The sequence below is a fragment of the Rhinatrema bivittatum genome, chromosome 2 (genome assembly GCF_901001135.1).
Source record: "Rhinatrema bivittatum chromosome 2, aRhiBiv1.1, whole genome shotgun sequence".
Classification (NCBI taxonomy): domain Eukaryota; kingdom Metazoa; phylum Chordata; class Amphibia; order Gymnophiona; family Rhinatrematidae; genus Rhinatrema; species Rhinatrema bivittatum.
In genome coordinates this window covers 65,731,616-65,748,388 of record NC_042616.1, presented here as the reverse complement: position 1 = coordinate 65,748,388, position 16,773 = coordinate 65,731,616, and the positions used below count along the sequence as shown (strand labels likewise).

Below are 16,773 nucleotides of genomic sequence, written 5' to 3'. Positions count from 1 at the left end.
GTTCCCTCCAAGGCTGCTCTGATTTCAGAGGGAACTTTCCTTCCACCCCACCCCCCACCTTCTCCTCCCTTCCCCTACCTAACCTGCCCTCCAGCCCTACCTAAACCCCCCTTACCTTTGTCTTGTAAGTTGCGCCTGCCTCGGGGCAGGTATAGATTGCGCGCATCAGCCGACAGCCGGCCCGCGATCCCGGGCACAGTGGCAAATGGCCGCTCTGCCTGGAGGCTCTGACCCCGCTTTTTCAAAGTCCTGGGACATACACGCATCCCGGGGCTTGCGCGCATCGCTGAGTCTATGCAAACTAGGCTCGGCGGCGCACAGGAGGGGGTTGTCGGTGTTACGTGCGTAATATACATGCGTAACCCTTTGAAAATCCGCCCCATTGTGTTTTGCCAAAAAAAGGTGTATTGGTGTTCTAGGGTCCAGTGTAATATTTGTAGTCCTGCCGTTTCATAGGTAGGATTGTGCTTTTGGAGTCCTGTGAGTTAGTGCAGCTGTGGTATGTCAGATTTGTTACATATGCTGAACTTTGTTTTCCAGGATGTATTTCAAATATGTCTAGCAGTGGAGGGAATTTGTGTTTCTGTTACTAAATTTATTTGTATGGTAAAGTGTACAGGGAAACATCCTGCTCTGACCCCCTTGTTGGAGGGGGGTGTGTGTGTTGGAGGGATGTTTCTGTGGATATGGAGTATACATTTAAAGATTTGCAGGAACAAGATTTATATTGGGTTTGTGTTGCACATACAATGACAAGAATGAACCTCATTCTTAATCCATGGTATGTTAGATATAATCTCAAGTGCTCATATTTACTGCTAGTCCTATTCTTAATTCTTGCATGCCAAATGGCTTCTTTCTGAAGTTTTTATGGTGCAATATATACAGGCAACATATCGAAGTGAGCTTGGGTGTTCTTTTTAATCAGGTGAGTGGTGCCCCAAAAAATTAGAACTCTTTCTCTATTGTAAGGCCACATATTTTTGGCATCTGATTACATCTCTTGATAACTGATGAACATCCTTCCCTCCATACATAGTACAGAATAGTTGCTTAGTTCGGACTGTGATAAAGTGTGATCATTTGGGCTTTATAGGGGTGTCAGAGGACAGAATAGCCTGGACTCTGGCCTTTTCTCTACAGAATTAGCTTTATTATTTACAGCATAGCAGAAACAAACAGAAGGTCTGCTTACCTTAGGAGTTCTAAAACAAAATTTATAGCAATGGATCAGTCTTGTAGTAGGCCTGCCTGTTCCCTCCTGTGCCTACTCTTTTATTCCCCTATTTAGGGAAACACTCTGGGACCAGAATTCACTTCTGGGCTATCTTAAGGTGGATCCGGCTAAATGCCTGGTCCTGTTCTATTAATGGGGTCCTGATATACACTCCTTTACACTGACACTTATTATTAATAGTGTTTTGTTTTGTTTTTTTTTAATCATTTTCCTCTTTACCACTACATCTGGAATCTAGCATGAATAATTTTACTCTGTGATTTATATGAAGAATATATGTAAAAAAAGAATGACTAACGGGAAATGTAAAGTAAGAAGTTGGCAGTGGAAGAGGAGGCGGAGCATGGTCCAGACTCTAGAGAGATGTATTTTTAGTACTCAGGAAGAGCATTTTCTCATTGACACACCTTAGTACACATCTGGTCCATACTGTGAATGTGAAAATAACATTAGGGTGTGAACCACCCAGAGTTGCCATCATAAATGGAAATGAGGTTTGCAAGACAGTGATAGAAGGTATTTAAACCTAGCATAGCCTGTTACTGGAAAGTCTCCAGAAAAAATAGGTTATTTATCAGAATGTATAACATTCTTGCATTTGCTAACCCACTTACACATGTGGTATGTTTTATCTTCGCATTACTGTTGGAACTAAGGTCAATCTGGAAGCTGGATAGCTCTCTTGGAAAGCAATTATAATTATCTATTTATTCCAAGCATCATAGAATTGTGTTGGGTAAACCACTAGGAAACTGTAGCCCATATATATGGTCCCACTGGGATCCCTACTGAGGCGTGGCCTTGTAGAAAGACTATGCTTCCGTAAAGTTATGTTGGAACATCAGCTTTGTCTTCAGTTTGATTGTTGGCACCTATGAAAGAGGCTGAAAGTTCACACCCAGGGCCCGGGAGGTTATCCTTCCCCTCTATGGAGAATCCTGTTGCACCGGAGCTGAAGAGTTAGCCCCAGGTATTGTGTGTGTGCCCCATGGACTCCTTCATAGGACCCCAGTCCAGGGGGTTACACAAAAAACAAACTCAACAGTGTTATCAAATGGCTGAGAATATCATGCATAGCAAAGCCCTCAATTGGCTCTCTCTATGCCTTTAACACCGTTCTCAAACCACTTTTAAATACCTTACAGGATTATTGGAGGGCATTGATTCTGCAGTTTAAAACAGTTTCCAATCTCCCTAGCTCATAAAATTAAATTACTGTTTTGTAATGTACTATGTGGGACTTAAAGACCTGTGAGTAATAAAATATTTTTCAGGGGGTGCTTTAGTGATGGTCACGTGAAATAGTCACTGACAAAGGGCCTTGGATTCTATTCTCTCACTGTTTTGGAGGGTGCAGGATTTGCAAAAATATACTACTGAAATCCAGCAGATGCTGCACATTATAAATGTTCAGAAGGGACTGTCTCCTAGGAGGATGAGCAGTCAGCAAAGCAGTGAAAATATTCAAGCATTGGTAGGACAGATACAGAGGGTAGTGCTAAGGGCAAAGGAGCCTGATGACATTAGAGCACTCAGGGTGGCACAATAGGCAGGGGCAACTGGGCAGAATGGATAAGCCAAGAGGTCTGATCTGCCTACAGCTATTATAGGTTACCACAGCTTCCTGCTAAGAGAAAATATCCACATCGTGTTCACCAAAGACTTTTTGAAGGGACTGGTCTGCATATAAACCCTGAGAGGGTTTAAGCATTATCTTTTTCTTTAAATAATTCTGTAATTATCATCAGATAAATTAGCTTTTATCCAGGGCCCTGAAGGCAACATACAAGGAGGGCAGTTGTATTGGTTTTTTTTAAACCTAATAGAAACCTGATAGAAATATGAGACATTTGTATTGGTACCGAATGCTTCAGTATAATTTTTGTTTTTCCAGTATTGTGAGATACAGCATTTCTGTATTTCCTTGGAGATAATAAAACCTTAGGAAAGTGCATTAGCATATTTTAGTGTTGGGTTGGTTGATCCATATTTACTTATTGTTTTTTTATAGAGTTGGTGCCTTGTGGTAGTTCATAAAGATATTCATGATCTTTGCAATGTTGGAGGTTGGGAGCTGCCACTGGTCATGAACACATGCCAGAGTAATTCAAAAGAGAATATATCCGGTTAAATTAGGTTCTCTGAAAAAAAACAAAAGAAAAACATTGTGGCCTGTCCCCCACCTCCCTCCCACTCCAGTTACAAAGGCCCCTATGGGGCCAAAACTCCCACCCCCCAAAACGGCCCATTTATTGCTAAAAAAAAAAATTATTGAGGCCGGGAGTCCCCCTGTCCCCCTCTACCACCCCCTACTCCTACTTCCCCTTAGAATTAAAAAATGATATAGCACGGGCTCCAGATTCCCTCCTCCCCTCCAAGCTTACCCCAAACCTTTCCCTTCTACACCCCTGCCCTGTACCTTTATTAGAAGTTGGTCTCCAGGATGGTGGTAGCCTCCTATCGTGATCCGGTCCTGCCGCTTCTGATGATGCTTCTGCCGTTGCTAGGCTACCATGATGAAGGCTGCAACTGGGGGTGGGAGGGAGGTGGGGGGACAGGCTGCGATTTGAGGGTTGTTTTTTTTAATGGTACCTAACTTAACAGGAAATATTCTTTTTTGAATATATGCAGTTAAGTCTAAAGTTATACGGCTAACCACAGCTGAATAACTTCATATATAACTGGCGATATTCAAAGGAATATCTGGCTATGTTTAAAGTTATATGGCAATGGTTAATCGGATATCTTTAAGCAAGTATATTCAGTAGGACATTTATCCTGCTGAATATATGGGAAAAGTTATCTGGCTAATCTTAGCCAGATAACTTGTCCTCTTAAACGGCCTACTGAATATTGGCCTCCTGGCTTTTCAAGAAAGCTTTTGAGGGATAATGTGCATAGTCAAAACAGCTCATAGATGCTGCTTAGGTAATGATGGTTCTAAATTTTTAGCAACATTGGGCATTTTTAGTCTTGTTTAAATGGTCATATATTAGAATGACTGTCTGGGTTTTTATATATTGTTTTGTTAATTTGCAAATATGTGTTTGTTGTAAACTGCCACGATCTGTGGAGTCTACGGTTAAGAAATGTAAAATAAATACAATTTAAATAAATAAATACATTTTGTAGCATCCCCAAGCCCAGCGGGCTGAAAAAAAAACCAGGATACTGGTCCAGAAATTGAATGCTGGCCTCCATGGGGGTCATAATTACAAACTCACTTCATATATGCCCCTAAACAAAAGAGTGCCTTCTAATCGCTACATATATTGCACAGATTAAAATTTATTGGCTACTATAAATGTTATACAGCTTCCCAGAGCTAACCAAAATGGTAAAACAATACATTTTCACTGTGCAATGTTCACTTCTTATGAAGCAATAAAAGTGTTTTTTGTGCTAAGAAACCCTCTAAAGTACCTCAGACCTTCACTAAACTGTGCTAGGTAGAATATACTATAGATGATCTAGTCTGACTCAGGAAATCTGATTTCTAGTCCTATTTTATCAAGGAATGACAATGTACCCTAGCACATTCACTACCCACACCTGTGGACCTAAGCTTAATGTTTAATTTATGAAATGAATCAAGCAATTAATTAATTAATTACTGTTTTATGCACGATTGTTCTATGTGAATTTGGTGTAATGGAGCTTTTTAAAACTTGATGTTGTATATGTTTAACCCTTGTTGTTTACATTCTATTACTATATGTGACTTAGATTTTATAATGATTTATATGTTTATATGTTTTGTGAAGTTTTGGTTGTTACGATTCCTTCCGTAGTTGGAGCTACGGGAGGCCTCTCACTTTTCTCTGGAGGCCGCTCCGAAGCCGAGGCCTCGCCTGATCTGGTTGCCCAGGTTTTGTTCCATGGCCTGGGAGGCCTTCGACATCCTCGGGGCTTGCCTGAGGCCTGCTTCAGTCTTCGCCTGGACTTCCTGGTTTGGGCCATGCTCTTCTCCCAAGGGGTCAGCCCGCAGCTCTTCTCTCCATTTATAGGGCCAGCCAGGTGTAGCCCATCTGAACTCCTCCCAGGGAGTTGCTTGTTCCTGTCCTATAAAAGGACTTCCTCTGCACTCAGTCCTTGCTTTGGCAATGGTGCAAGTCTACCTAGGCTGTGTCTCCCTTGGTCTTCCTGATGTGCCTGCTTGTTCCAGTCCTGATGTCCCTGCTTGCTCCTGATGTTCCAGTCCCGATGCTCCAGGATGTGGGACCCATGCCTCAGAGAGTTCCTGCTTCTGTTCTGAGTTCCTAGACTCTTGCTTCTGATTCCTAGTTCCAACTCTGGAGGACCCGAGGGTTTCCACTACCCTGTGCTGAGTGTCTTCCCGAGCTTCTCCCGCTCTTCTCGTGGTCCGCAACCAGCCTCTTGGCTGTGTAGGGCGCGAAGGAGACAGTGTGGTCTGCGACCATCCATTGGGGCCGCCCGTTGGCAATGGATTGGTAGGGCGCCTGAGGGTCCTGCTCATCCCTCTTGTTCCTGTCTTTGTCCTGAACTCCTCTGTGCTTTGCTCCAAGTTCCAAGGCCTTGCTTTCTCCGCTTCAGTCCTGTGCCAACCTGATCTCCGTCCGGCCTGCCGCCTCTGCTGCTTCCTGCGGCAGGCCTGAAAGGGCTGGGAACGGTCGGAGGACTGTTCAGAGACCACCATAATAGTGTGGTCTCCCAGGGCATATAGATCAGCGGAGTGGCCGGGACTTGGACCGTCTTCACCACTGCAAGGGCACACCTCACTTCTCTTCCACCTAGAGAGCCTTGGTATGCCAAGCCTCAAGTGCTTGCTCGAGACTGACGCTAGCCATAACATTGGTGTATTGATATTTTAGCCAGATAGTAGAGGTTTCTATGTTATTGTATTCCATTTTGGGCATCTCATTGGAAGAGTGGTCCTAAATTAATAAAATAGATTAAATCAAATTCAAAAGGAGCTGCTGTAGATACTTTACTATTGTAACCCCTGATTGGGGTTTCCTTATTGGATAAGGGTCCTCCTTTCCAAATTTGTTTGGTAGTTCTTATCTTAGATCATGCATATGGTGAAGTGGACCTGTACAGAGGCAGCTGGGGTATCAGTTAAACACTCTTTTTTTTTGGCTGGATAGGTTGCCTTCTCTGTCTTTCATGCACTCTAGCCCTTCCCCTTAGTGCTGGCAAAAGAAAGCGTAACAAACACCATGTTCCAAATTCAAACCATTAACTTTATTTCAGGATAAATCAGCCAGCAACTATTTATATGGATGAGAAGCAGGTAAAGATATAAATACTGAATACATCAGAGTTCATGGGAATCAAAAGTCAGGCATTTTTACTTCTCCCCAACATAACCATTACTTGGAGCACAATGGACACCCCCAAGCATTAAGTAGATCTCACCAGACCTCTCATAGATTCCTTCAGCATGTTACAGGGGTTCAATGCTCCAAATCTAAACCCTTCTGCCTATAGAACAAAGGTTGGTTTCAGTTCCTGGATTTTTCTTCCCCATTATCTCAGCTCCCCAGAATTATTAGGAAGGAATGTGGTTCACTAATTCCCGATACCCATGTGAAATTGCACACCCAATAGAGACCACAATGCAATTTTCTGTTGTCAGAGCTACTCATAGTGAATTGTCTCTGATCTACCACACCATCTGCCTCATCATACTGTTTCCATAGCGTGTATGTTTCTTCCCCAGAATACCCAAACCATGGAATTCTTGGGACACTCCTTGTCTTGCTCAACCCAGACTCCTCTCCTGGCCTTTTTCCTTTAGGAGAAAAGATCTGCCACTGTACCCTACTGTGGATAGTTTCTCAGAAGGAAGAAGAAACCTTGAAGGGAAGAGCCCCTGCAGGGTCCCATTTCCAAATGGGAGGGGCCCTGATCTCACCAGCCCGCAGGCTGGTTGCTCCCACAGACTACATCCCTGAGGTCTCTACACTAGGGATATGCAGGGAAAATTCATTTTTGTTTTTTGGTTTGTTTTTGGGAGGATTTTTCTCACAAACTTTGGTTCGTGGATTGCTTGATTCATTCGTGTGAAAAAAACAAATCAAGCAATTAAAAAAAAAAAAAAACGGCCAAAAAACAAAAATGAGCCCTCCCTTCCACACTCCCAGAAAAATGTTGGGGCCAGGATCTCCCCAGGTCTCCACTTACCCAGTCCAGTGGGGATCTGCCAGTTTGGACTAGGCCATTGCATAGGCCAAGGCCAGTAGATTGCCATGACCTTGGCCTATTCAAGGCCAAGGCTTCGGTCTAGTACTAGTCTGATGCCTGGGCCTTGGCTCAGGCCCAACACTGCAACCCAACCAAAAGGCTGGATCTGCATGCCAGGCCTAGGCGAGAAGGCTGAGTCCCAATGCCTGGGCTTTGGCCTAGGGTCGTCCAGGCCATGGAGCCCAGGCCTGGATGCTCCTCTTCACACGTTCTCTTCTTTTTTCTTCCGAAGCACAATGTTGGTGTATGCTGGGGCTGCGCCGGCGCTAATTAACTCTGTACAATTGCCGTACATCAAGATGATGCTGTTTGTTGAAGTGAAACGGCAAGAGTTAATTAACTCAGGGTGACCCCAGTGGACGCGTCATTGTGCTTTGGGAAGAATAAAGAAGAGGACTTATGAAGAGAAACATCTAGGCCTGAGCTCCGAGGCCTGGGACTGACCCTGGGCCAAGGCCCAGGTGTCAGGACCTGGCCTCTGGGTTGGATCAAGGTGGACCGAGGCCCTGGCATAGGGACCCAGCCTCTGGGTCAAGTCATGGCATCGGGCCTAGGTCTGGGCTGAAGCCCCAGCATCAGGACCTGGCCTCTGACAGATACCTGACAGATCAGGTAAGGTTTTGTTTTTTTATTTTCAGGGGTCTTGGCCGAGGCCCCGGCTTCAGGCCTCCGCCAAGACCCTGGCATCATGCTCGGGCCTAGGTTGTGGTCCTTGCTTTGGACCCCTGCTTTGGGACTTGGGCTACGCACAAGCGAGGCCCCGGCTTCAGGCCTAGACCTAGGCCCGATGAATTTGTTTAAAACAAAACGAATGAATAAAATTTGCTTCATTCTGGGGGCCCCCCGATTTGGTTCAGGGCCCTCCGAATGAAACAAATTAGCCTTATTCATCATGTTTTGCACTTTTGTTTTAAATGAATACACATCCCTACTCTACACAGGAAAGTGCCAACCAGCCAAAACCTTCCCACTTTTATAGCTCCCATTACATTCAGGTCACCCAATCAGAAAACTCCGTGCATCATTTTTCCCCAAAATCTCATTATCACATAGAACTGCAGTGCTCACACTTCTAAAAATACCATCTGGTAGTCATTTGCTAGTTCTGCACCAGCAAACATAATAAACATTTTCTTAAACATGTCAAACATGCTAATAACAAGGTCTCCCCCACCCAAACGTCTTGTGCACTAAAACCCAAAAAAAGAGGGTCAAATTTTGGGGGTCTCCTTACACTATTTAAAATCTTGATTTACAGAAGGATACAACTTCAACCTAGAGGAAAATTACAAATTAAGGTATTTTCCCATAGATACAGAATGGGAGGAAAACCTGCCCCAAGCTCCCCCTGCGCACGCTGAGCCTATCTTGCATAGGCTCGCCGGCGCGTGCAAGCCCCGGGATGCGCGTATGTCCCCGGGCTTCGAATAAGGGGCGGGCCGGGGGCGTGACGGCAGTCCGTGGGCAGGGCCGAGTGCTCCGGCACAGTGGCCTGTGCCGGGGAAGGGAGCCGGCGGCGCAGGCAGGCGTAACTCCACGAAATAAGGTGTGGGGGGGGGGGGGGACCAAAAAAAAAAAGTTCCCTCCAAGGCCGCTCCGAAATTGGAGTGGCTTCGAAGGGAACGGAGGAAGGCTGCTCGGCTCGGTGCGCAATTGTGCACCCCCCTGCGCGCGCCGACCCTGGATTTTATAACGTGTGCGGTAGTGCGTGCATGTTATAAAGTCGGGCGGAGATTTATTCATGCCGGGTTGCGCAAACAAATCTGCACCCTTGCGTAAGTTTTAAGATTTGCCCCTTTGTGAATTACCCAGTAAGAAATCCAGTAAAAAGTTCAGACTCTTACAAAAAAAAAAACTTGTCTGCTTTCTCAGGAATTTCTGCTGTTTGTGGCATCTCTGTATTACTTACTCACAGATTCCATATCCCTGCATCTTTCCCTCTCTCCAATGGCATTTATAGCAATCATACCCATCTTCTGACGAGTGAGGAACAAGGTATATTCCAAACCTGCAATAGAATACAGACTATTAGCTATTATATTACTTTCTAACAAAAGTAATTTCATGCCCCAAAGCTCATTAGATATCCATAATATATATCTTTATGTTTCTTCTGCGGTTTCCAGTCCATGTGCTCTTTGTAATGACAGCCCAACCAACAAGTTGCAAAAAGGAGAAGGAATTTATTTTTTATGCAATCTGATTTAATACAATTATAAATTATATAGTTATACTTTTATACTTTTATACTTAAATAGTTTTTATACTTTTATACTTAAATAGTTATACTTTTTATATATAAAATATTATATTTCTTTATTTATTTCCAGTTAAACTATTATCACTTTATTTAGTATTATGTTAAATTGTCAACCAGTTATACTGTTCCATATGTTCTACGGTTCCATGTAAAGCTCCGCTCTCTGTTGAGCAGTTCTTCGTTTTATGTAAACCGGAGTGATTTGTAGTCCCTACAAGAACTTCGGTATATAAAAATTAAAAATAAATAAATAAATAAATATAATAAAATGTTTCTATGTTTCCATGTTTCTATACAATTTGCATTCTTTCATCCATTCACTTTATAGTTGCTACTAGAGATGTGAATCGGAACCGGAATCGGTTCTGATTCCGGTTCCGATTCACATCGTGGCCCGCGCCATTTTTAAAGATGGCGCCGGCCATCCAGTGCTCCCTCCATGTGACAGGGGCCAGCCAATGGCACGGATACCCTGTCACATGGTAAGGGCAAAGGGCCATCGGCGCCATTTTGATTAGTGGCAGCCGACGGCCCGGGAGCGGGAGATCGCTCCCGGGACGCCCACTGGACCACCAGGTACCTGTAAAAAGTTTTTTGGGGGGGTCGGGAGGGTGGGGGAAGCTAAGGGATTAGTTTTAAAGGGTCGGGGTGGGTTTAGGGGTTATTTTTGTGTGCCGTTTTTCCCGCCCTCCCCCAAAATGATAAGAGAACCCCCACGAACAATATCGTGGGGTTTTCCTATCGTTTTGGGGGAGCCACCGATTTCTGACGATTTTGAAAATATCGTATGATATTTTCAATCGTCCGAAGCCTGATTCACATCCCTAGTTGCTACACAGTGAGCATTCTCTTCAGCAGGATTCTATATCATAGGAAAAGTAGTCCATAAGGGCGTTCCATTGCACGTCAAACCTGATCTCCAGGACTCCATACCCCATGAAACTTAGCTATGATAATCAGTCTGAGGTCACTTTACTTCAGAGGAAAACTATAGCAAATAGTAATTTCACTAGAAACCTAAACTTCTGAGAGGAATGAGTTGAGGATCAAAAGGAGATGGAAAAAAGGTAACCTGAAATAACAAGAAAGAAAATTTTGTGTGCAGTCTTGGAGTGTTTTTCTTCCTTACCATTAGGGTGGCCAACTTTTCTATGGCCCAGAAATGGACACCCCACTAAACTTCATGCTTTGGGAGGGGGGGGGGGGTTGGATACAGGTTACTGTCAGTTGTCAATCCACTCAATTACTTGGCTTTCAAGTACCCCATCAATATACTTTGTTTTCTAAAGTGTTATTTCAACTATCCTCATAAAGATAGCAACCACAGCCCCTCTCATGCAGTTTTGCTCTCTATCACAACTAAAATCTTTCTAATACACACACACCTTCATGCTAACCCATAAACACACAGCCTCCTATCTTATATATATACAGACACTCCTAAACACATAGCCTCCTCTCTCATACACACAGTCTCCTCTCTCATACACACAACACTCCCAAACACACAACTTCCTCTCATACACAGACATTTCCCAAACACACATCCTCCTATCTCATACGGACATGCACACTCCCAAACACACAGCCTCCTCTCTCAAACACAGGTGGTTTGCTCTCCTTTTCCTTAAAATCTTCCCAGCCTTTTTTCTGGCAATTTCTTATGTTCTTATGTTCTGTATCTCCCTTGTGCCACCTGTCTCTCAATATGCTCTCCCCCTCCTCTTGTACTGCCCTCCTGTCTCTAGTCTCCTCCCTCTGGTTTTTCTCTCCCTCCTTCTTCCCTCCTGTCTCCCTCCCCTCCCCAGTGCCTTCCTTTTTATCTATCTCGTTTCCTCCTGTGTCCCCCTGTCTTCTTTGTGCCTCTTGTGTCTTCCTTCCTTTCCCCCATCTATGTCTCCTGCCTTCCCTCATGCTCCCATTCTGCTTCTCCCCTTCCCTGTGAACTTTCTTCTTTCCATATCACCTCTATGTCTCTTTCCTCCCTTGCTCCCCTTGTGTATATCTTCTTTTCCCTTCCCTTTCCCCACCCTGTGACTCTGTCTCTTTCTCCACTTCCCCCTCTTTGCTTCCTGTATCCCTCAGCTGCCTCGCTGCAGCCCCTCTCTCTTGGGTCTTGGCCTAGTACTCGGTGAGGGAAGGGGAGGGACCCAGAGGGCATTGCTGCAGAGATCTGAGGAGCCACTGGGAGCAGAGGGCTGTGCTATGCCCCGCCTCCTCTCCCCATCCCATCCAATCACAACACAGGAAAGGAGGCAAGCGGGCAGGAATACAGCTCAGCTCTCCACTCTGTCTTTCCCTGTAACCAGGAAGCTGTGGGAAAGGGAAGGAGCCTCTTGCAAAAACCAGATTTTCAGTGTCCGGTCAGAACTTCTAACTGGACCCTTCAGCACAGCTGAAATCCTAGCTGTCCAGTCCAAAATTTTCTTTTACTATGCATCTGGAAAACCCTGGATCTTCACCTTCTTCCTCCTCCCAATGAGATTCACTTTAGTCTAGAGCTCTCTCTTCTTCCCTGCCAGGATTCGTCTCTTACCCATTTACTACAATATGGTCCAGATTTCCATATCTCCCTTCTGCCTGTTTCAGCATTTCCCAGAGCTACTCCTCCTATATTTTTATCAGCAGGGACACAGTATAGCTCACAGCCACCTGAAAGACTTCCCTTCACATATCAGCATGGCCTAAAGTCGCTACTCTACTACCCTACCTAATAGCATTTAGTGCAGTCCAAAACCAAACAATGCTCTCTTCTCTCCACATGATCTAGAGCTGTTTTTGTTCCATTTCACTCCACTAGGATTTAGGATATCCTAGAACAGTGTTCTTTCTTGTAAGGACTGGAAGACAGTAGTTGCTCTCATCAACTCTGATGCTCCCTTACATTATCGGATTGATTTTTATTCAGCCGCGAGCGTAAATTCTGGCTTTTACGCGCGTGGCCGGACCTTGCCGCGCGCTGAGCCAATTTTCAACAAGGCCCGGCCACGCGTGTTAAGGCCAGTAAGCGCACAAGTGCCGGCCTTCCTGCAAGGGGTGGGCCCGGGGGCGTGTTCTGAGCGTGTTCTGGGCGGGGCGGGCTGGGACAGTGCCATTGTTTGCTGTCCCGGGGCCCCGGCATGTGCAACTTACTTCAGGTCGGGCCCTGAAGTACTGAAACAAACAAACAAACAAAAGGAATAGGTAGGGTTTAGAGGATGGGGAGGAGAGGAAAGGAGAGGAGAGGAGAGGGGAAGGGAGGTTAGGTAGGGGGGTAGGCAAGTTCCCTCCCAGTTCGCTCCTTAAATTATATTGGTTGAAATAGTTCCCAAAGTTTTATTCCACTCTGAATTTTCTATGTTATTCTACATATTGGGGTAGATTTTCAAAGGGTAGGGCGCGTAAGATACGCGAGCAACCCCCGAAAACCCACCCCTGCCTCTCCCTGCATGCGCCGAGCCTATCTTGCATAGGCTCGGCAGCGTGCGCAAGCCCCGGGACGTGCGTATGTCCTGGGGCTTGCAAAAAGGGGTGGGGCATGGGCGTCCGGGGGCGGGGCTTGAGCCTCTAGGCACAGCGGCCATTTGCTGCTGTGCCCGGGATCGCGGGCCGGCCGTTGGCCGGCAGGCATAACTTCTTCAACAAAGGTAGGGGGGGTTTCTAGGTAGGGCTGGGGGGTGGGTTAGGTAGGGGAAAGGAGGGGACGGTGCGGTGGGGTGGAGGGAATGGGGGCAGGCTGCGCGGCTCGGCACGCACAAGTTGTGCACCCCCTTGCACGCGTCGACCCTGAATTTTATATCATGCGCGCCGGGTTGCGTGAACAAATCTGCGCCCGCGCGCAGGTTTTAAAATCTGCCCCATTCTTTTTTCTCTCTCATAAGCATACAGTGTACACAGACAACACTGGCAAGAACTACACCATAGTTGCTAAAGTTAGATGTACATAGCTCATATAAAGAGATTTGAACATGTGCCAGCAAAAAGGTGTTTTCCCTTCTTCATTTCCATTCAATTTATATTTTAATTCCCTTGCCTAATCTCCACGGTAATTATTAAAATATGTTTTTATGCTAAGCCACCCTTGTTTCAATTTAGTGGAGACATCGATTTTTTTTTTAATACTCAATTTTTCCACATCAAAGTATATCAAGTTCTGGCAGGCTGCTCCTATTGAGCTTTTCAGAGTAATTTTCAAACAGCCCACATGCTTTTCCATGCATAGTTTTGAAATTTGAGAGAATGTGCATAAATCATGTCCCTGCCACAGCTCCACCCACATAAAATAGAGTTCCATGTATGTAAATGACTTTGAAAATTATCCCCGTAAGTTACAGAGAATTGTACAGCATTGTACTGAATACAGTTTGCATGTTTCCTGATAGCTGCTCAGATATACAAATCATAAATTCATTCAAGAGAAAGCAAAGCCGCAAACTGTCGAACAGGCCCAGAACTAGTAATGGAAATAAATGGCAGTCTAAAAAGTGAATTTTAAAAGCCTGATGCATGCAGAAATTAGGGGATGGGCGAATATGCTGGGCTCACGCGCACCAAGCAGATTTTAAAAGTCGCCCTGATACGCTCATAAGTGCCGCTGCGCGCACTTCTCAGAGCTTCTCAGAAAGGGGCAGGGCATCAGCGTAAATACTTATGCGATCCGGCATGCGCTGAGGCTACTTTTCACGTAACTTCACTTCTGCTATGGACGGCGTGTAAGTCAGAGAAATAGAAATAAGCCCATTTTGGAGTGGTTTGAAGGGTCTGGGGTACCTGGGGGCTGTGCAGGCTATCAAACCAGGGGAGGTTGGAGGACCTATCTGTAAACTGGGTAAACTGGGAACAAACTGGTAAAACTGGTAAATGTATTGGAATGCGTCCTTTTTAAAAATCCCCCACTTACGCAGTAGAAGTAGGATTTGTACATGCCCACTTAAAAATTCAGCGCACATGCGAATGCGGCCAAGGTTTTTTATGACATGCGAGCATGTACGCACGTATGTTATAAAATAGCCGTGGCCCTGGACATGGACCAACAAACCTGTGCACATGTGGCACCTGCACCCCAGTTTAAAAGTTACCGACCCTGTGAATTAAAGGACGAAGAATCATCACAACCATGATTGTCAATTCCCCATCTTTGATAGGATAACACCTTCGTATTTGGCAAAAAAAAAAAATTTACCATTTGTTTACCTTGTCTCGTCTAAAAAAAACCTCAGACTGGAATCCATTTCATTGAGGGATGTATATGTTTACATGTATCTTTATTTGATTTGATTTACTACTTTTCAACAAGAATAACAAAGTTGGTATATTGCTAGGCACAATAAATATTGCAATCAAAGTGAGACACAAATACAAATAAAATAATATTAATATCATAAATAAATAATAATAAATCCAGGTAGTCCAAATGATATTCATAAAAGCATAAAAACAAAACCATGCCATGTTTTCTTCCTCGGACCTCTTCTTAACAGTTTTCAAATAGTTGCATGTGTATGTGGCTCACAGCTATAAAGGATATGTCAAATTTTCCATCAAGGGTTTCTCTGCTCACTTTTTATTAATTATTTGGTAACTGGAAAAAATATATAAATACACAAACCCTTACCCATCTTCTAGGCCCTCTTTGAAGTCTCCAACATAATTGCGTCCATCAGGCCACTTCAGGGTGCCTCTGTAATGAAGACAGATTCAATGGAAAACGTAGAGTTACACAATAAAACACCTTCTTTACTAGAATATCTTCAGGCCCTCTATTCCTCTGATGGTTTAAAAACTTAAAATTCAAGTCAACTCTCAGATACTTCCTTATATCTCTTAGGAGACCACTGAAGTACTTGGTTTGCAACTGGATAGGGACGTGAGGAAATAATGGGGCATTAGGAGAAAGATCTTCCAGGTAAGTGTAAAGAGAAAGCAAGTGAAATAAATACCGTGTTTCTCTGAAAATAAGACAGTGTCTTATATTAATTTTTGCTACCAAAGATGCACTAGGCCTTATTTTCAGGGGATGTCTTATTTTTCCATGAAGAAGAATTCACATATATTGTCGAACAAAAAAATGAACATTTATTATATTCTGAATAGTTGTCTGGTTATGCTGGTTTGTGATGACAACTAACTGTGAATCCTGCAGGGTAAAAAAATCACAGCTGCATGCTCTGGCGTTCTGTGCGACGGGCATGCTGCCAAATAAAAACTTTGCTAGGTCTTACTTTCGGGGGAGGTCTTATATTTAGCAATTCAGCAAAACCTCTACTAGGTCTTATTTTCGGGGGATGTCTTATTTTCGGGGAAACAGGGTATCATCATAAAGAGGAAAAAAGACACAAGACAATCCATGAATTATTCAGGAACAGGATCTTCTGAAAACTAAAGCAGGGTATGACTGGAATCTATTGAGACAACAACTGTTGGCTTGTGTACTGACTGAGCATCTGATAAACTGTGTTGGAAGTTGTCAGGCCATTACCTGTACAGACCTTACAGTTGAACATTTTAACCTAAGGAGAGGAGGGGCAAAGTGTGAAAGGTCTAAAAAAAAAAAATAAAAGCATAGACTGTCTCTTTAATATGTATTTATATATACACAAGTGTTTAACTGAAAGAAACCATTAATCCATCTAGTTCAACCTTTTTTCAAATGACTCATGATTGCATGATCTGAGGAGAAGAAAAAGATTTGCAGAACTTCAGTTAGTCAAGTTGAACAGGTTTTTCCTGACCCCTATGAAAGTAACTTAAGCAAACCCTGAACCAGCACTTAGCCATTCTAATCTTCAGGCTGATTCAGTAAAACATGCGGGAGAGCCGGCGCTCCAAGTTGAGCGCCCGCTCTCCTGACGCGTCCCCAGGCACTTCTCCTTGGCGCGCGATTTTCTATTTAAATTAGGCATCGTGCTAATAAGGAGTCGCTATGGACAACAGCTGTCCCTAGCGCCTCCTTAATAGCGGAAGTGGCAGCTGTCAGCGGGTCCGACAACTGATGTTTAATTTTACTGGCGTCAGTTTTCAAACCCGCTTTCAGCCACGGGCTTGGAAAATGGACGCCGGCAAAATTGAGCATCCGTTTTCAAACCCGCTG

General features: G+C 44.3%; 1 protein-coding gene across 5 annotated transcripts in view; it reads right to left on the bottom strand.

The window, feature by feature from the left end:
- ALS2CL (ALS2 C-terminal like) overlaps positions 1-16,773 on the bottom strand; it is a 297,669-nt gene that overhangs the window by 140,528 nt on the left and 140,368 nt on the right. For all 5 annotated transcript variants that reach the window (XM_029588275.1, XM_029588272.1, XM_029588276.1 and 2 more), the window contains exons 12-13: positions 15,298-15,363; positions 9,354-9,452 (exon numbers count right to left, since the gene is read on the bottom strand). In XM_029588275.1, coding sequence (XP_029444135.1) covers positions 9,354-9,452; positions 15,298-15,363 — 165 coding nt within the window. The remainder of the gene's footprint in view (positions 1-9,353; positions 9,453-15,297; positions 15,364-16,773) is intronic.